At 50.8% G+C, this 20,066-nt stretch overlaps 2 protein-coding genes across 2 annotated transcripts in view; one reads left to right on the top strand and one right to left on the bottom strand.

The window, feature by feature from the left end:
* Window positions 1–3,362: 3,362 nt before the first annotated feature.
* CRYBA4 (crystallin beta A4) lies at window positions 3,363–10,408 on the bottom strand. The gene is made up of 6 exons (XM_032395027.1): window positions 10,368–10,408; window positions 9,729–9,779; window positions 8,950–9,068; window positions 7,360–7,501; window positions 5,560–5,702; window positions 3,363–3,697 (listed from the first exon to the last, which is right to left on the bottom strand). Exons 2-6 carry the CDS (start codon window positions 9,765–9,767, stop codon window positions 3,550–3,552), a joined length of 591 nt encoding a protein of 196 aa, XP_032250918.1. The 5' UTR covers window positions 9,768–9,779; window positions 10,368–10,408; the 3' UTR covers window positions 3,363–3,549.
* A 4,329-nt stretch (window positions 10,409–14,737) lies between these two features.
* Window positions 14,738–20,066, top strand: part of CRYBB1 (crystallin beta B1) — a 13,431-nt gene continuing 8,102 nt past the window's right edge. Inside the window, exons 1-3 of the mRNA XM_032395104.1 lie at window positions 14,738–14,798; window positions 16,158–16,344; window positions 18,061–18,179. Coding sequence (XP_032250995.1) covers window positions 16,177–16,344; window positions 18,061–18,179 — 287 coding nt within the window. The 5' untranslated portion in view covers window positions 14,738–14,798; window positions 16,158–16,176. The remainder of the gene's footprint in view (window positions 14,799–16,157; window positions 16,345–18,060; window positions 18,180–20,066) is intronic.

Here is a 20,066-nt window from a genome sequence, read left to right as displayed (position 1 = left end):
GGCTGTGAAACACTAGATTTGATCTAGAAGGTTCCTTCCAAGTCTGACAGCCTATGAACCTTTGACTCTAGGTGAGGGGGGCTTGGTGGAAAATGTCTGAGGGAACAGCAAGAACCAAAAACCTCAGCATGGGGGGAATAAACCTGGTATTGTGGACTGACATGCTTCCCCCACCCCAAATTCACATGTTGAAGTCCCAACCCCCAGTACCTCAGAAGTAACCAAATTGGGGGAAAAGGTCTTTACAGAGGTGATTAGGTTAGGCCATCGTGGTGGGGCCCTAACCCAGTAGGACTGGGTCCTTCCGGGAAAAGAAAGGGCCACCAGGGGTGCGCGGGTGTGCAGAGGACTGGTCACGTGAGGACAGAGAGGAGGCAGCCATCTGCAAGCCAAGGAGAGAGGCCCCACCAGAAACCAACTCTGATGGCACCTTGATCTTGGACTTCAGCCTCCAGAAGACATCCCTATCTGTTGCTTAAGCCCCCCAGTCTGTGGTGTTTTGTTTCGGCAAAGAGCAGGCAAATGTCCTTGGCACGTTCAGAGAAGACTCACCAGAGGGACCTGAGGTCAGAGAGGACACGGAAGAGTCAGGTGATGGCCAGCCTTGAAGAAAACTACAAAAGTGTTGCTGTGTTTTGTATTGTATTTTTCTTGGGAGTGGGATGGGTAAGCGTGGGAGGGTTTTGAGCGAGGGGGTGACAAGATCCGCCTTCCATTTTTACAGGACCAACCACTCTGGCTACCCGGGGAAGAGAACAGGTTGCTTGTGGGCAAAGGTGAGAGCTATGCGGATGGTGATAAGCGACTGGATTCTGGTACCTTTTGAAAGTACAGCCCCGCGGGCTTTGCCGATGGATCGGGATTACGGAGTGAGAGAGAAAGAGAAATGTTATGGGTTCTTCCTTGGCTTTGGCCTGAATAGCTGGAAAAGTGTAGCTTCTGTGTTGAGGGGTTCGGTTTGAGACATGCATTAGACATCCACATGGAGGTGTCCCGGAGGCTGCTAGACGTTCAGGGATCAAGTTCAGAGAAGACGTGGTGGTAGAGATAAGCACCAAGGAGAGTCTGTCTCTCCCCCACTCCTCTCCTGTCCTCTGCCCCTACCCTCCCAGCCTGACAGCCCGCATGCTTCCCCCGGTATCACAGGATATTGCGACCCACCGGAGATTCATCCTACTTCCCCATAGAAAGGACTTCAAGTGTCTTGTGTACCACTTTCCAGGGCCTGGCGTACAGAGGGTCCCAGGCAAATGATCGTCTGAATGGATGGGACGATAACCAATGAGGGGTTAATTACTCAAGAGCAAATGTTCCCAAACACATCCCTCCCTTCCTGAGCCAGATAATGTTATCATTTCCAGCAGCCTGCTCAGACCCCACCTTGTCCGGTCTCCATCCCACTTACAGACGGCAGAGGAAGACAGTCTTGAAAAAGAGCCAGAAGGCTTATGAAGTTAAGGCAGTCAACATGATAAAGAACCAGGGGGTGGGGAGAGAGCCCGAGCTAGGGCCCCCTCTCCCCACTCAGGCTGCAAGTGGCATGGGAGTTTATTTCTTTGTTTTAAAGACCTCCTGTAGAAGGTAGAAGATGTTAATTGAGAGAATCCAAGGTAGTGCGTGAGAGCAAATGGTGGGTAAAGACAAAAGGAATACGAGAAATTTTGCGAGGGGAGAGAACTGGCTCCCTTTGCACGTGGCTTTAAAAAACACCAACTAGGGTGCCTGGGGGGCTCAGTCGGTTAAGTGTCTGCCTTCAGCTCAGGTCATGATCTCTGGGTCCTGGGATCGAGTTCTGCATCGGGCTCCCTGCTCAGCTGGAAGCCTGCTTCTCCCTCTCCCTCTGCCTGCTGCTCGCCCTGCTTGTGCTCTGTCCCTGTCAAATAAACAAATAAAGTATTTTTTAAAAAAAGAATTTAATTAAAAAGTAAAATAACAAACACAAACTAGGGACAATTTTGCAGGAAGATAGCAATCCTCAATATAAGTGCACCTCGGAGCACCTGGCTGGCTCAGTCCGTAGAGCGTGAGACTCTTGATCTCAGGGTCATGAGTTCAAGCCCAAGTTGGGTGTAGAGATTACTTAAAAAATATGTATGTATTGGAGTGCCTGGTGGCTCAGTCGGTTAAGCCGCTGCCTTTGGCTCAGGCCATGATCTCAGGGTCCTGGGATTGAGCTCCACATGGGGCTCCCCGCTCAGCGGGAAGCCTGCTTGTCCCTCTCTCTCTGCCCCTCCCCCTGCTCATGCTCTCTCTCTCTCTCTCACATGCTCTCTCTCAAATAAATAAATAATAAAATCTTTAAAAAATAAATGTATATATATGTATATGTAAGTGCACCTAATAACAAAGTATCAACATTCTGGAATAAAAAAAAATCAGGAAGCAAAAATGCATAAAACTAAAGGGAGAAACAGATAAACCCAGGTTGTAATAGGAGATATTAACAACCCTCTTTCAGTGATTGATAAAAATCTGAGTTTAAAACAATCGGAAAAAATGTAGAAAAATCTAACCCACACTTGCCAAAAACACTAACCAACCTCAACTTGACCTAATTGACATTGACAGAACACTATACCCGATTACTGCAAAATTTAATCAGTTTTCAACTGCACATCCAAGTCTATCAAGAATAGATGGGGCGCCTGGGTGGCTCAGTCGTTGAGCATCTGCCTTCAGCTCAAGTCATGATCCCAGGGTCCTGGGATCGAGCCCCGCATCGGGCTCCCTGCTCAGTGGGAAGCCTGCTTCTCCCTCTCCCGCTCCCCCTACTTGTGTTCCCTCTCTCGCTGTGTCTCTCTCTGTCAAATAAATAAATAAAAAATCTGCTTGGCCCTAAAATAAGTCTGGGCTCATTTTAGAGTGTTGAAATCGTATATATCATTCCAATTTTAGTATACGTGCTGCCGAAGCAAGTACGAGTGTTGAAATCTTCAGAGTGCGTTCTCTGACCACAATGGACTTGAGAACAAATCGGTAACAACACAATATCTAGAAAATCCCAAAAGATAAGATACCATGAAAGAACCCACGGGCCAAAGAAGAACTCACAAGGGAAACTAGGAACTATCAGACTGAATGATTCAAATTTGGGGGAAGCAGCTAAAGTTGTGTTCATAGGGAAATTGATAGCTCTAAAGGACTCTACGGGGGGAGAAAAGCAGCACCTGCAATCAATGATCCAAGAGTCTACCCTTACAAGCTAGAAAAATTAAGAATAAAGTAAACCCAAAGTAAATAGAAGCAAAGAAACAGTGAAAAGTAAGACTCAGCGAAGCAGGACACAGACAAATGGTCGAACAAATCAACAAAGCGGAAAAATCGGTTCCTTGGAAGGATCAATGAAATTGAAAAGCACAAGCTAGCACTAGACCTTCTTTTTTATTACTTTTTGTTTTTCGTGCTGACGGTGCATGAACTGGCTCACATGGCTGCTGGGTTCACAGGGGCCACGGGGGAAGGCAGAGAAGGGGGCACAGAAGAACCTCCACAGCTCCTCCATCCAGACAGGCACGCGTTTGTTCCTCAGCCCCGCGCCGGTCCCCCTGCTCACTGCTGGATCCTGCGGACGCTCTGCACCTGGAAGGTCTGGGCGTGAGAGCCCCACTCTCGGAAATGCTTGTAGTCGCCTGAGTGGTGATCGCACTCCAGCACATACTGAAAGCCTCGGTAGCCGGGAAACTGGGAGCAAACCCAGCTGGGGAAGGGAAGAGGCAGACCGTTACCCTAGAGAAGCACCAGCAAGGTGAGCACACGGGGACCAAGGGACCTGTGCTGCATACACATTCCAGCCGTCCTGGCCTTCCTTCGATGCCTGGAATGTGCCCTGCTTCTCCCCCACCACCACTGGGCCTGTGATCATGCTGTTCCCTCTGCCAAGAACACCACTCCACCATTCTTTGCCCAGCCACTGGCCAAGTTGTATTTATCCTTCGGGTCTCAGCTTGTTCTGAGGACTGGTTCTCCAAGTCAGGCCACACTCTTACTGGTCCTCTGTAGCTCTCATATAATTAGACAATTATCAGATTATTTGTAACATGTCAGCCTCCTCTGACAGCAGGTGAGCTCCTGAGTGTAGGGGTGTGTGTGTGTCTGGTTCATTGGGATCTCTGGTGCAGAGTGCAATGCCCGGCACAGCGGAGGGGCTAATAAATACTGAAAGAAGGAAGGGAGGGAGGAAGGGAGGGAAGGAAGGAAGGAAGGAAGGAAGGAAGGAAGGAAGGAAGGAAAGAAGGAAAGGAGGGAGGGAGGGAAGGAGGGAGGAAGGAGGAATCTTATTCCTTCCCCTCCTCCCTTAGCCAGAAGCCCTTCCAAGGAAAAGGTTATTGTTCTTTCCATTCATTGACCCTTACATTGTTCAGGATTGGACAAGAATTGGTGTCTCATTTTCTGAGCTTCCATTTCCCCTCTATAAGGAAGAAGTGGACTCAAGAATCACAAGAGGTCCATCCTACTCTGGAACAACAAGATTCTCTGACGGTTAAAAAAAACAACAACAGGGGCGCCTGGGTGGCTCAGTCGTTAAGCGTCTGCCTTCAGCTCAGGTCATGATCCCGGGTCCTGGGATCGAGCCCCGCATCGGGCTCCCTGCTCGGCGGGAAGCCTGCTTCTCCCTCTCCCGCTCCGCCTGCTTGTGTTCCCTCTCTCGCTGTGTCTCTCTCTGTCATATAAATAAATAAAATCTTAAAAAAAAAAAAACAAAACAAAAAAAACAACAACAACAACAAAAACGACCTCCCATCTTCACCCCCGCCGGGAGCCAAACGGCACCTAGAAGGTGACTGTAATGTCCTCCCTAAGTGAAGACCTCACATCTCGCATTCACCTGCCAGCCCCTGGGGGAAAGGGTGGGAAGGGTCAGTCAGTTCTGGGCTTGAAGCTGGATTCAGTCACCTAGCTCCTGGTGGACTTGGAGCAGGTTGCTTGAGCCACACCTATTTCTTCATGGCTGGGCATCGGTTCTCTCCTCTTCCGGGGGAGAGACCCCGCCACCCCTCCACCTCTCAGGCAATGTGGGAAAATTGGCAACGAGCATGTGACCAGTCCTAGCCAATCAGACCACCCCCTTCCTGCACAGGACAATTGAGTCAAAATTGAGCACATGACCCAAGTTGGGCCAATGAGAGCCTTTCCTAGAACCTTTGGTGGAATCGCTAAGAAAGAGGCCCTCTCTTTCCCTGGGGCTGGCTGGAGTAAGGATGAAGCTGCCCCATTGCCTTTGCTTGACAAGAGCTTGCCTGAGAATATAGCCACGGTGAGGCAGACAGAGCAAGAGAGGGAGAAAGACAGACCCCTGCCGTAGCACCTGGATCCAGCTGTGCCTGAAGCTAGTGACAAGGGTCAGTAAATATCCTTTGGGCATGGTATCAGTTTGATATGGGACTCTGCCACTCATGGTCCCACAAATTCTGCCTGATCCCTCCCTGTGCCTCAGTGTCCTCCTCTGGAATGTGGGCATCAGGGCCCCAAAGTCCCCAGCACAGAGTTTTCACAGGAGTTATCCCTACCCCTCCCAACAGCCTCTCTTTCCCTGCCAGGCAGAGCCTTGGATTCACTTACGCCCCCGAGTGGACATGGAAGGAGCCCACTTCATTGCCATCCCAGCCCATGGCCTGGAGGGAAGAGTAGTCATCACTCAGCTCGCCTTTCCTGCCCAGAAAGTTCTCTTGCTCGAAGATGGTCAGCCTCGAGTCACGGTGGTTCTGTAGGCAGAGGAAACGGTCGGACCACCAAGCACCCAGATGAGAACCCAGGAGCCTCTGCTGACACCCCTGCTCCTGTCCCCCCAAATCAGCCTTTCTTACAAACCCTTTGGGAGGGTAATAAGGCAACAAAACCTTACCAAAGGTATATACCATTTGTCCTTCCAGAAATGTACACAGAGAAAACAACTATGAAACCAATAAGCTGCAAGGATGTTTATCCCAGCCTTGGAGATAACAATTAAAAAGATAAGGAAGGGCATGCCTGGGTGGTTCAGTCATTAAGCGTCTGTCTTAGGCTCAGGTCATGATCCCGAGCCCCACGTTGTCGGGCTCCCTGCTCAGTAGGAAGCTTGCTTCTCCCTCTCCCACTCCCCCTGCTTGTGTTCCCTCTCTCGCTGTGTCTCTCTCTGTCAAATAAATAAATAAAATCTTTAAAAATAAATAAAAAGATAAGGAAGGGAGGGAGGAAGGGACTCAACCTGAATGTCCCCAACTGGGGGATCAAGTGGTTAACTGAGGTAAGAAGAGGATTATTGTGATCTGGGTTCAAATCTTGACTCTCCATGTACCAGCTAGACATGTCACATAGCGTTTCTCAGCTGTTTCCGTACTCATAAAATGAAACTAACCGCCTCCACTTGTCAGGATGGTTTGGAGGACAAAACGAAATCAGAAGCTGTAAACTGCGTGAAATCAGGGATAGCATCTATCACGGTCCACCGTGGGTCCCTGTATCGGCGCAATGCCTGGACCATTGTGGAATACAGGAGCAAATGAACTTACTCACAACTTGAAATACTGGGGAGCTATGAACAATGATGCTGTCAATGAGATTTAATCACCCGGGAGGATGATTGTGATCTATTGCCCGTTGAGACAAGCTGGTGTCCAAGCTTGTTCCATTTCAATTCCATTTTTGTAACAAAGTTGCAAGTGTGCCTAGATACATAGGTACAGGTGATATAGGTGGACAGATTTAGACACAGATGTCAGTATCAGCTGGTGTAGGCAGGATCTGTGAGTAACATACAAGACCAAAGGAAGTCTCCAGCACTGTTAAGACTGGGCTTCTGTCTCAGATGTGTGGGTATGAGTGACTTTTCTTACTCTGCCGCATCAGGTTTCTTTCCGAACGTTGGGTGATAAATCTATGCGCCTTGTATGATTTTTAAATTAATGAAAGTTGCTTTTGAAGAAAAAAAATACATCTTTTTGAGCCTCAGCTCTTTCATCTGTAAGATAAAGATAATCATGCCCGCCTCCACCCATACTCCATAAACAGTAACTAGAGTATAAAATCGGGAACACTGATAATGAATCAGGAAGAAGAAATAGAACCTTCCTCCCCATCTTGTCCTGCCACCTCTGGCACTCAGCTTCTCCAGTATCCCCTGAGTCATGAACAGAGGGACATAAAACACGCAGGAGCTCATATCATAACCAAAGTCGTGAGGGTCACAATGTGTGCGGTGGTCTGGTCCAGATGCTACCTATTCTTCCCTGACATAGCCCCATTTCAAGATGAAGAGACCAAGGCTCAGAGAGGGGAGGGAAGGGTGCCCCATCACAGAGCTTGAAGAAGTGACATGAGAATTTGAACTCTGGGATGGTCAGTTCCTAAACCCCACTGGGACAACATGGTGGCAGGACTCACAGCGCAGGCCACCGGTCGGAAGGAGGTGAGCCTATCGGCGGGATAGGCGGTGTTACCACTCCAGGCGTCCCAGCACGGGTACTCGCCCCGCTCCAGCACGTACTGCTGCCCTTGGAAGCCAGCATGCTCAAAGCCTACCCACCTGTGGATAGAGGGTAGAGAGTGCAAGAGGTAAGAGACCCCTCATCCCGAGTTCGAGACCAATGGTTATCATTTGGGAGTTACCCTTTGGGAGGCATTTAGCCAAAGCCTAGAGACATTTTTTAGTTGTCACACTGGGAGGAGGGAGGAGCCTGTACCCCTGTACCCCTACCCTGGAGGGTACAGCTTCAAGCCACAGCTGAAGCATGGATTGGGTCCTCACCAGCAGGGTGCCCACCACTCCTGCTGTCATCTGGTCCCTTTTGGTGTCATCCCGTGGGACGAGGGACACACACAGGAGGCTGCCACCATGATGACCTTGCATTTGCTGTCTACTTAAGTAACAGACTGTCTTATGTAAGTAATAAACCTGAGCTTATTTTCTCCTTCCAGGCAAAATCTATCAGTTTGCTGGACATATCCCTGGACAGGTTGCTGCTCCCATCTGATCCCCAATTCCCCACCTGTACAAAGCAGAAGCTAAAAGAGTTTGTTCCCCCAGCTGTGAGGTGCATAAATACCACCCAAGATTACCTTAGTGGCACTCACAGGCATAATATAAAGTGACTCCAAATCACATAGAGAGAACATGGCTCTCCTTTCCATCTACTTCCCAAACTTCTAGAAACTTGTATCCAGTATGGTAGCCACTGGCCACATGTAGCTAATTAAATTTAAACATAAAGAATTTAATTTAATTTAATTAAAAATTCAGTTCTTTATATGCACCAGCTACATTTCAAGTCCTCAGTGGTCTTGTGTTTCAAATAATGCAGTGTTTCAAATACTGCAGACGTGGAACATTTTCATCATTGCAGAAAGTGCTACAGAAAAAGGTGCTGATATAGATAGAAGCCTCAGTGTGATATTAGTATGTCATTAATACTTCCACATTTCATTAATCTCTCTCTTTTGCTTTTAACACAACATATCTTGTGCTCAGAGCCTCCGGCAACAATGTCAACTAAAGATTAATAGCATTATTTTTTACTATATATATTTTTATAGTTACCTTCTATTTTTGGCAAGTGATTTTTTTTCTTTCAATTTATGCTTAAGAGGGACATTTCACACCCAACACTTGATTCTAAAAGTCTGCCCCTACAAGGCTGCCTCATCCAATAGGCAGGATCTGTGTGAATGATGATTTGTACATTTGGGCAGTGCACAACCTGCTTAACCTTACACTACTGTCTTGCACACTCCCCAGCACTTCGGACCCAAGGAAGGCATGCTGGTACAGTTAGAGCCTGGGAAGGTAGGGCCTAGAACACCCCTTTCTAGATCCTTTCCTGTCCCCCCCCCCACCCAAGATGACCTTAGTCATCGGTCTAAGTCATACGGTAGCCACTGGCCACATGTAGCTAATTAAATTTAAACATATAAAATTTAATTTAATTTAATTAAAAAGTCAGTTCTTTAGATGCACCGGGTCCCCCCCAGACTCACGCTCCACTCAGCACTTTCAAAGATCGCACAGTCTCAAAGCCAAGCTCCAGCACACTGGGGCACTCGGTGGTAAACTCATGCCTCCGGCCCTGGAAGCCCTCCTCATCCCACACCACAATCTGTGACAGAGAGAAAAGGTGGAGACCAGCATCAGAGTCCTGTGGAGGATGAGGGATTAGGACCTCACCCCAGGATTAAGGGTGGAGCAGGGCAGGTAAAGTAAGGACTGCAAACTCAGATGCCTCCAGGGGCCAGATAGTTGACGGGGGAGGGCCACAAACTGGAAAGCACAGAACCCATAAATGGGTGATCTCTGCTCAGCACTACCGATTTTTGCCCCCTGGGAATGCTGGCCGGATTTTCCAATTTCTCAAGACAATCGCTATATCTGGACTTTTCTGTGGACCCTCCAGGTTTTTAAAGGCTGATGACAAATTCAAAAAAAAAATTTTTTTTAACACAGAGGGGACCAAAGAAACCATTTCCAAAGACTGTGTACAATCACCAGTTTGTCACCTCTGCCAGAGTGTCACTGGTTAAATCTGGGGACCAGAAGACCCCAGTTCAAATCGAGACCCTGTGTGCAACCTTGGGCAAGTCCCTTCCCCTCTTTGAGCTTTGACTGCATCCTCTGCAAAATGGGGCCTCATAACATGCCCCGCAGAATGAGGTGGGGATTCAATGGAGGAGGATCGAGGGGGTCCCCTGGACCTGGGTTTGACTTCTGAACCCTCCTCACTCCTCAGACACCACCCCCCCTGCCCCGTGCCTCTTCCTACCTTCCAGTGTCCTGCGGACTTGGTGCACTGCAGGGTCATGTTGCCAGCTTCCTACACAAGAGAAGAACGTGATAACCTGTCGCTCTGACCGTCTGCTGTCCTTCTGGATGATAAAGTCTAGTTTGGGCAAGGTCAGGATCCAGATGGGATCCAGGTATGACTGGGCTAGTCCTCTCCTTCCCAATGTGTGACTTTCCATCCGTGTTGAATGTCATCTCCCTTACTTGCATCCTATACACCATCTCAAAACTTATCCATTCTGGGTCCCCTTGCCTCTGAGCCCCACTCTGTATTAATTTATCTGCTCACTATGGGACAATTTCTGTGGCTCCCAGTGGGACGGATCATGCTAGCCAGTGCCGCGGTGCTAAGTTTAAAGAGAGCCTCCCTAAGACGGCACCTGACACAAAGAAGTCTCTAATGGTGGCAATCGAGGCTAACAGGACTCTAGGATAATTTTGTTTTTAAATGAGGGTGACGGGTATTGGTCTTGACATTGGGGGCCTGACCTTGGTTAGGGTGAGGATGACATTCAGGGTGGCACAGTGACATCCCCAGGACTGGAGACCTGGTCTCCCCGCCTCCCAAGATGCTTGCTCAGAGCGTGGATCCCACCCCTTCTCCCAGCCTGGGACTTACCAAGATGGACCCAGAGAATATGCCAGAACGTGCTGGGACGAGCCGAGGTCAGGCTCTTATAGGCAGAGAGGAGAGAGGGCCCCTGGGAGACAAAGCTCCGACTCAGCATGCGAGCAGCCAAAACAAAAGCCAGTCCTGGCTGAAGTCCCAGTGGAGAGGTGTCAGCAGCGCTGGCTACAGCTGGAAGGGAAAGGGTCAGGTGGCCCCCCTCAGGGATCAGCCATGAAGAAGAGAAGGGGAAGTTCTATCTTAATCAGCTCCATGGGACTCCTGACTGGAGCAAGAGAATGAGCACTGGCCAGGGAATCTAAAAACTTCACCCTTCCTAGCTGCATGACCCAGGGCAGGTCTTTTCTCCTCAATTTCTGCCTATAAAACAGGACAAGGATAAACCACATCACGGGGTTGTTGTGAGGTTATGTAACATGCCTGGCACAGAGAATACATTCAACAAATGCCTGTACGTTTCCTCCTCCCACACCCCTTCCTCTTCCATCAGGGGCAATTGGGGTAGGCTTCATGTTGGAGGTAGCATTTATTTTTTTTTTAAAGATTTTATTTATTTATTTGAGAGAGAGAAAGAGAGAGAGAGAGCAAATGAGCATGAGTGGGGGGAGGAGCAGAAGGAGAGGAACAAGCAGACTCCGCACTGAGCACAGAGCCAGTCACAGGGCTCCATCCCATGCCAGTCACAGGGCTCCATCCCATGACCCTGAGATCATGACCCCAGCCAAAATCAAGAGTCAGATGCCTAACTGACTGAACCACCAGGTGCCCCTGGAAGTGGCATTTAACCTAGACTCCAAAGGGCGAGGAGGATTTGTACAAAGTGAGATGCAAGGAATGCTTCTTCTAAGCATAAGTGTGGAGGTGGGAAGTTGGGGTATATGTATGAGAAAGAGCAGGTAGCCCAATTGGGCTGGAGTTCAGGGACCCTGCAAGAGGGATCCAGGCAAGAAAGGCAGGCTGAGCCAGGGTCTCCAGAACCCACAGAGTTCAAAAAGGAGTCCAGATGGCTCTGTAGGCAGAATAAAGGAGCTGGTGGGTGTGAACGTGCTGTGCAAACAGTAGCACACCTGTCAGGTATCCAGGGTTTGTAAAACTCACTTTGAATACCCTCTCCCTCCGCTCCTACCCTCTGGGTTGACCCAAGAGGGGCCTCTCATGGCGTAGGAAAGAGCGTGGCTGGAAACAAGACCACTTTTGTGGGTGGAATCCAGCCCTGCCTCCTAACATCTGGGTGACCTGGAGGATGTCCGATCTCGGCTCCTGGCCTGTAAAATGGCTACATTAGCTCCCTCCTGGGCTGGTTACATGCAGCCTTATTAAATGCATGACTCTGATGAAAGGCTACCATGAAAGATAAAAGGCTAGGGGCCAGGCAGCCTGGGTCTGCATCCCACCTCGAGCGTGTGACTTAATCTCTCTGAGCTTCAGTTTCCTCGTGTACAAAATGGCTATAAAAATAAATAAATAAATTGGGCTTAGCGTAAGAGATCGGGGTATTATGAGGGTAAATGTGAATTACACACAAAAAGCACTTTCTGTTCGGAACTGCTCCTGAAACACAGAAAGCATTATGTGCCTCCTCATTGTCATCATCGTTGCTAATAAAAAAATGATTACTGTTAAGGTATCTGTGCCACCGTGTTGATTGCAGTGTTATTCATAATAGCTAAGATATGGGGAGAACCTAAGTGTCCACCAATGGATGAAGGGATAAAGAAGATGTGATATGTATATGTGCATATATAAATATATATATGTATGTATGTATATTACTTAGCCATGAGAAAGAAGAAAATTCTTCCGTTTGCAGTAACATGGATGGACTTCATTATGCTCATTGAACTATGTCAGACAGAGAAAGACAAATACTGTATCATATCGCTTATATACGAGATTACGAAAGACAGACTCAGAAACAGAGAGTAAAATGATGTTTCAGGGGTTGGGGCGTGGAGGAAATGGGGACAAACTCCCAGTTATAAAATTAGGAAGTTTGGGGATGTAGTGTACAGCATGGTGATTATCCCTAATAATACTGCATCACGTACTTGAATGTTGTTAAGAGAGGAGATCTTCAGTGTTCTCAACCGCAAAGACGAAACAGTAATTGTGTGATCTGATGGGAGGCGGTAGCTAATACGATGGTGGTAATCATTTTGCGATTTATGCATGTATCAAATCAATGCATCATATACCCTATACTTACACAGTGTTATGTGTCAACTGTGTCTCCATAAAGCTGAAAAAATACTACTAAATAATTCTTCATATAAAAGCAGGAGTGCATCGTTTTCAAGAACTTAGGTTCAGGGGCGTGTGGGTGGCTCAGTCGTTAAGCGACTGCCTTCGGCGCAGGTCATGATCCCAGGGTCCTAGGATCGAGCCCCGCATCGGGCTCCCTGTTCAGCGGGGAGCCTGCTTCTCCCTCTCCCACTCCCCGTGCTTGTGTTCCCTGTCTCGCTGTGTCTCTCTCTGTCAAATAAATATATCAATAATATCTTAAAAAAAAAAAAAAAAAGAGCTTAGGTTCAGGAGTTAGAATGTGACTCCTGATTCCATTTCATCGATGAGCTAACAGGCTGAGAGCAGAGGAAGGGACTTGCCCATAGTAAGGATTACAGGACCCAAGTCAGTAAAATGCTCAGGGTGTAGCCACCCAGCCTGGGGGGCCAGCCCCTACCTCTGCCCCCACCCTTTGGCAGGTGGCCCATGGAACTGCCCCAGACAGCCTGGCCTTGAAGCCCAGACCTGTGGGTTCCCCCGCCACCAACCACAGGCATCTTGGCCCCCGTTCCAGCGGCTGCCCCATCCTGTGGTTCCTGCCCCCCTCCCAGGCCTTGGCGCAGGATGAAAGGCCAAGGGGGAGGCTGGGAAGCGAGGGGATGTGGGCTGGGGGTGGAGGAAGAGCCGGCAGAGCTGGCCCCAGGCCATGGTGATCTCAAGGACGGAGCTGGGCTCTGTGGAGGGCTGGGTCCCGCCTGCCACGAAAGAGGCAGGAACCGGGGCCACCACCAGCACCTAGGGCCAGGGAGCCAGACCTCAAGCTGATCTGGCCCAACAGTTCCCCAGCTCTACTGTGAGTTCACACCGTGGGACCTTGGAGAAGTCACCTGTTCCAGCTCGGCCTCAGTTTCCCCATTTGTGAAAGGAAGGAATTGGATGAGAAGACTCCTGGCGTCTATTCCATTGTTCCGAGTTTTTATTGCTCTATTTGACTTCTGTCTCTCTGTCTCCTCCCCTTCGCTGTCCGTCTCCCCCTCTGTTCCTCTGCAGTTCCGTTTTCTTTCTTTCTCTGTGACTCTCCACTTCTCCCAGCCAGTCACCCTATTTCTCTCCCCCCATCCTGGTTCCCCTATCTCCCTCTGTACCCCAGCTTCCATTATGAGCCATTGGCAGGACCACTTAGTCCTCCCAAATTGATTGAGGGTGCACTCTGTGCCAGACCCTTGTGCTCAGTGCTGGGGTCCAACAGAGCACAAGAAATGGTGGGGCTTGGGGCTTCCCCAGGGAAGCTCCGAGATGGCCAGGCATGTTCAGGGCCACCAGCTCTGTCCCTGGGGTCAGAGTATGGAGGCGAGGTTGTACAGGCAGGTCAGGGAGGAGTAGGGGAAGAATCTAGGCCCAGTGTGGGCAGAGGAACAAGTCTCAGGCTTTGAACATTCAACTCACCCGAGCACAGCTCCCCCACCCCCCGCCTCTATCCTGATCTCTATGGCGGGGGGAGAGCAGAAAGTCAGGCCGGAGCCAAGGTCAGATAGCGTGAGAATGAAGCAGACAGGCTCCCCAGCCAGCCTGTTGGGGGCGGTTCCTGGCTCTGACACCTCTTTCAGAGAGCTCGCTTGGCTCATCTGTGAAATGGGTACTGAAAGTCCCAAATAAGGTGGCTCGTCCTGGGGCTTGACCACGACGGCGGGTAGGGCGTCTACCGCGGCGCACGGTGAGCACTCAGCAGGTGGGGCTGTTGACCACACACCCACATCTGCCTTCACGAAACATCTTCCCATCTGCTGTGCTCCTTGTCACCCAAGTAGCCTGCCCCCCTGGGGCTCCCCTTGCCTCGGCCCCAGGATTGGCAGCCAGCGGGGACCCCGTGGGCCCAGCCCAGCTGGGGTTTCGGAGAAAGGCCTAGGGCTTGGGGCCAGGCCCAGGGCGAGATGGAGCGGCAGCGGGCCAGGGTTTCTGCTGCGCGAGCCGGGCTCACAATGGAAAGTGCTGCCCTCCACAGTAACAGGCTAGGTCAGGGCCCCCGGGGGCCGCTTCCTCCCTGGAGCCTGCTGAGCCAGCTCCCGCTTTGTGCCACAGACCATGGGCCCTGGTGTCTGCCAGACTATAAAATGGGGGGTCGGCCCCCAGTCACCCACTGCACCAGCCCGCCCGCCTGCCCGCCTGCCTGTCCTTCAGCGGGAAATAGCAGGTCCCCAGGTAAGAGGGCCACCCAGCAGCTGCTGAGAGCCCGAGGGGAGGGCAGAGAGAGGGGAGGCAGAGAGAGGGGGAGCTCGAGAGAGCCATAACAGAAGAGACAGAAAGGCAGAGAGAGAGAGAGAGAAGATCAAAGTAAGCAGACAAAAACAGAGAGAGTGAGAGAGGGAGAGAGATAGAACATCAACATCCCCAGGAAGGAAGGAGCCCAACTGCTAGCTCAGGGGAATGTTGATTCACAGAGTGACGTGGGGGTTGTGGGGGGGTAAGCAAGTCACAGATGTGGCCCAGATGTCTGGCCTACCCAGAGTGGGCAGAGCACAGTGGAGGAAGGACAGGCCTCAGGGGAGGTGGGGGAGGGATCTGCTTGCCCCAACGAACTCCTTCTTACACAAAGTGTTCAGGCATCAGCTGGACCAGAGGGTTTCAATCTGTGCTATCAGGGGGTCCTCAAATCCCTGGAAATTGTCTCCAAAATTAAAGGGGGCCCGGGACAAGGCGTTCTTCAAATACTCAAAGGCATCCGTGACCCCAAAGCAATGAGGAACTAGACGCATTGACCAGAGCCCTCTCCAGCCAGTCACCCACGCATAGTCCCCATTTCAGAACCCCCGCCCCCACACACACTGAATCCATCCTCTTGGCTCCCCTTTATGCCCCAGTCCCAGACCTGTGTCTGCACCCACACACCCAGTCCTGGACAATGCCAGACGGAACGGAGTCAGGAACCAGCATGCCTTCATTCCCTGAACAGGTGTCAGTGGAGAATCTCCTATGGGAGACGCTGCTGGGCCAAGTGCTGGGGACCAAAGGGTGGATTCATCCGAATAAGGAAACAGCAGAGCGATTAATAACCCTGTTGCTGGGTCCATCTGCTTGAATTGAAACTGGAGTCCTACCTCTGAGTGGCAGGGTGCACTTGGGCGGGTCTCCTCCCCTCTCCGAGCTCAGCGGGGATACACAGCACCCACTGCACGGGGTCAGCGTTCATTCATGGGCATAACAAGCCTGGAGTACCCCAAATACTCCCAAAGGGGTCATGTTGTTGTTAATCTGGTGGGGCTAATGGATATCACACCAGCAGAGAAGTGCGGTGAGCGGAGTGCACAGCTCTACGGGGCACGAAGGAAGGAGATAGTTGGGGAGTGGGGCTGGAAGGGAGGGTGTGGCTGTTAGAAGGCCCGGAGGAACGCATTTCAGGGACGCGTGGTCCTCAGACAAGGAATTTAGAATGAGAGAGAGAGCGAGCGCGAGCAAATGAGTTCAAAGAAGGCTTCAAACGTCTGGTGGCGGGATGTGAGGCTGGGGGGACAGCTTGAGGGTGCCATCCCTGAGTGACCTAGGCCAAAGTCTTCTTTACAGAGGTTTGTAGGTGGGGACCATGTCTCAGGCTGTGAAGGCCTCCTCTACGGCTGCCGTGAACCCAGGGCCTGATGGGAAGGGGAAAGGGACCCCGGCCACAGGACCGGCCCCTGGCCCTGGCCCCGCCCTGGCCCCAGCATCCGTGCCAACGACCAAAGCGGGGGAACTGCCTCCAGGCAGCTTCAAGGTACGCACCCCTGCACATCCTCTCCCCTCGTCCCCTCTCCCCTCCCCGGCTCTTCTCCTCCCTTTACCAGTCCCGCCAGCCTGCACCAGCCTGGGTTCAGAGTTTCTGAAAAGCCAGAAACCACCAGCCCCCCCAGAGGTACTCTAGGAGCAGCAGGTGACCTCAGACCTTCCTGAAAATTCTTCGAAGCAGTGAGGACTGAAAGTGCTTCCCCAGTCCCCTGGGGTTAGGGTTGGTCTGGTTTCAAACTCCGGTGCGCAGAGCTGGGGTCATTTCTCAACGCTGGGTTCACGACAAGCTCTCATGGGGTCCACGCCTGGCCGGCTTTTGTCGTTCCGTTACTTCGTTAATCGTTCATTTGTATTTAGCTTTGAATAATACAACTACGCCTGCAAACACCCCCCCCCCCATTGAAAGCCAGAACCGGGTAAAAACCCTCTAACTCTGAAGTTACCCCCTGCCCCATGAGCCCACCACCCTTCTCCCCTACTCAAGGCAGCTGCCTCAGTCACCCCTGCCCGCCATCCACCTAGGTACATGTTTACGCCATATTCCTTTAAAAGAAATTCCTTTATTGGTGTTTTACGTGTTTTTAACTTCTTGAAACAGGCCATATGCCATCTTTCTGGGTTTTTCTCTTTCCTTTTCACCTACTATGAGATCGCGAATAGTCATCTTCACTGCTGTGTGTTGCTGGGGGTCACTCGTGTTGGCAGCTGTCTGATATTTCAGAGCGGGGCCGCCGGGTGGTTGCTAGCTCTGCTCTGCTGTCCACTGGGGCCAGGATGTCCTTATCTGTGTCTCCTGAGACCCACATACCAGAGATCCTCTTGGGAGGACAAGCGTAGGAGTGCTGGGTCGAGAGTATGTGAACCTCTTCCTTGTAGAGCTGGGGAAACTGAGACCCGGAGAAGGAAGACATTTGCCTCGGTTGACGTGAATGGCAAGGTTTCCCCAACTTGGGACAACGAGCAGATGAAAACCCAAAATAGTGGAGGCTCAGTGAAGCAGGGAATTAGCCCAAGTTCAATGCAGAGGCCCCTACGTTGAGGCAGGTGGACTGGCGAGTGTTTTCTGAGCATCAGCTCTGTGGCAGATACTGAGGCTGAGGCTGGAGGTGCAGAATTAGATCAACCCATACCCCACCCTGGAGGAGCTCTTGGTCTTTGGAGGTTGAATAAAGGGGGAAAGGGGTGCATAGAGAGAGACCCAGAAGCAAAGCAGCAGTGACTGTATTACTTGTGCTAATAATGGGCTGAGCACAGTGCAGGAGCACTCAACCAAGCCCACATGGGGCGAGAGCATCACGGAAGACTTCCTGGAGGAGGTGACATCTGAGCCTAGAGCAAGACAGGGAACATGAACTCCAAGATGGGGATGTATGGTGGAGGGGGCATTCCAGGCAGAAGGAACAGTACAGAGGAAGGAAGGAAGATCCATCAGTCCCTAATGATGGTGCAGATACTAAGTTCGGAAGTGGAAGGAAGGGAGGACAGGATTGTTTCACAGAATCTGGCTCATGGCCCACTCTCATATGATCTGTGCGGGCCTGCTTTTATTTATATAAACAAATATTTATATTTATATTTATATTTATATTTATATTTATATTTATATTTAACAAAGTTTTGACCTGGAGCCTCTCCAGATGGGAGGTGTACCTCCCCCACTCACTCTGCACCCCTTTCCCCGGGACGGGGATTCTCTCTTCTGCAGCTGGTGGTCTTCGAGCAGGAGAACTTCCAGGGCCGTTGTGTGGAATTCTCCGGGGAGTGCTTGAACCTGGGAGACCGTGGCTTTGACCGAGTGCGCAGCCTCATCGTCACCTTGGGACCGTGAGTGTGGGGCGGGGGAGGACATTCCCAGCGCCAGGGTAAAATAATAATAATAAGGAAATACGGTAGCCACCATTTACCAGGCACCTGCTCCATGCCTGCCCACCATGCTAGCTGAGTCACGTATATTATTTCCAGTCTTCATCTCAAACTCGGGGGGGAGGTCTTACTCCCCTTCCCATTTTACAGATAAAGAAACTGAGGTCCAGAGAGGTGATTTGATCAGCATCAGGTCACACTCACAGTGAGTCATGATGCGGGGGGAGAAATGCTGTCTCTCTATAGAAGGAACCCTGCCCATCACTGAGGGCAGGAGGAGACCAGAGGGCCCAAGGGTCCACGAGTTATCCCCTCTCCTGGGCATCAAGCAGCCCTGCGAGAAATAATAAGCATCTGTTGAGCACCCACGAGGTACCAGACACTGACAGAGGGCTTTACCTAGATGATCGCTATGTAAGGTAGGGACTATTCTTATGCCCATTTGACAGTTGGGGAAACGGAGGCTCGGAGGGGTTAAGTCCCTTGGCCGAGCACGTAGTGGTAAGTGGCAGAGCCTGGATACAACTTAGGTCAATCGGTGTCACCCACAGTGCTTTTGTTGCCGTACTCCACTGCCTACCCCTGACTGTCTGGGCTTCTCTGGGCCTTAGTGACCCCCATGCAAAGCAGGAATAATTGTCCCTTTGCTCATAGTGACTGTAACATAGCAACATAGTAACCCCTGTGGGCTGAGGTCAGGGCACAGGACAAGACCCCCATGGCCCCTTTGCCTCTTGTCTTACCAGCCCCAAATCCCCTAAGGGATATGTTCAGCCTGTACGCCCAGCAGTGTGGGACAGAGATAGGCTTTGAGGTCAGTCAGGCCTGAGTTCGAGTCCCACCTCCCCCTTTCACCTTGTACAGTCTCCGAGCCTCAGTTTCCCCACCTCTGAAGTGGGGAGAGTAAGGGTCCCCACTACCCTCCACGGGATTATGCTGAGGCCTGAAGGAGATAAGGCAGCAATGGGCCTGACACTGTGTGAGTGTCCCAATGTAGTGAGTGACAGCGATCATTTACCCTTCCCATTGTCCTGTGAGTTCAGCCAAGTCACCCCGGTTCCAGGGTAGGTGGTGGAGAGGGGCGCACTTCTACCTCCTGCACCCCCACCCCCACCCCCGGTGTGGTCAACACAGCCTCAGCCCCACCCTCAGCCCCAAAGCCCAGCTGGGAACAGAAGCTGCGGATGTGGCCAATTTGTGTTTTCAGGCTTTTTTTGGTGACAGTGACTCAAACCCAGAGTATTTCTCCTCCAACAAAGATGCAGCTGGTCTTTGGTGTGTGCTCTGGGGCTGTGCCCAATGGGGAAAGAAAAGGGGCTGTGGTCCAGTGCCCTGGGTCTGTGTCAGGCCCTGCAGGGTTGTGGGAGAGACTGTGGTAGAAAAAGGATGGAGAGGGTGAGGTGGGCTGGGGAAGGAGAGGAGAGGGGTGCCTTCAACACAGGAGTGGGGAGAGGGGCAGGGCATGAAACTTAGGAGCCTTCACTCTGACACCTGACACCATCCCAGGACCTTAGCTGGTGACTTAACCTCTCTGAGCCTCAGTTTCCATATCTGTAACTTAATATTCCTGCCCTATTTCTCTCCTTGCTCATAAGGCTCCAATGAGCCGCAGGAGATGAGAAAATACTTTGCAATAAATATTTACAGTTCCTCATTCTTTTTTTTTTCCTATTTAATGTTCTTTAATAAACCTTGACAAATTTCTTTTTTTTGTATATTCTGCATATTCTTTTTTATTATTATTATGTTATGTTAATCACCATACATTACATCATTAGTTTTTGATGTAGTGTTCCATGATTCATTGTTTGAGTATAACACCCAGTGCTCCATGCAGAACGTGCCCTC

The sequence above is a fragment of the Phoca vitulina genome, unplaced genomic scaffold (assembly GCF_004348235.1).
Source record: "Phoca vitulina isolate PV1807 unplaced genomic scaffold, GSC_HSeal_1.0 scaffold82, whole genome shotgun sequence".
Taxonomy (NCBI): Eukaryota; Metazoa; Chordata; class Mammalia; order Carnivora; family Phocidae; genus Phoca; species Phoca vitulina.
Note: the sequence above shows the minus strand (reverse complement) of the source record. Positions and strands in the feature narration are given on the sequence as shown.

What these genes read in the sequence shown, in the direction of transcription:
- CRYBA4 (XM_032395027.1), bottom strand. Translation starts at nt 9,767, where the DNA reads ATGACCCTGCAGTGCACCAAGTCCGCAGGACACTGGAAG. An exon ending in AGTCCGCAGGACACTGGAAG is followed by an intron (nt 9,069 to 9,728) that starts GTAGGAAGAGGC and finishes TCTCTGTCACAG; the next exon opens with ATTGTGGTGTGGGATGAGGA. An exon ending in TTGAAAGTGCTGAGTGGAGC is followed by an intron (nt 7,502 to 8,949) that starts GTGAGTCTGGGG and finishes CTCTATCCACAG; the next exon opens with GTGGGTAGGCTTTGAGCATG.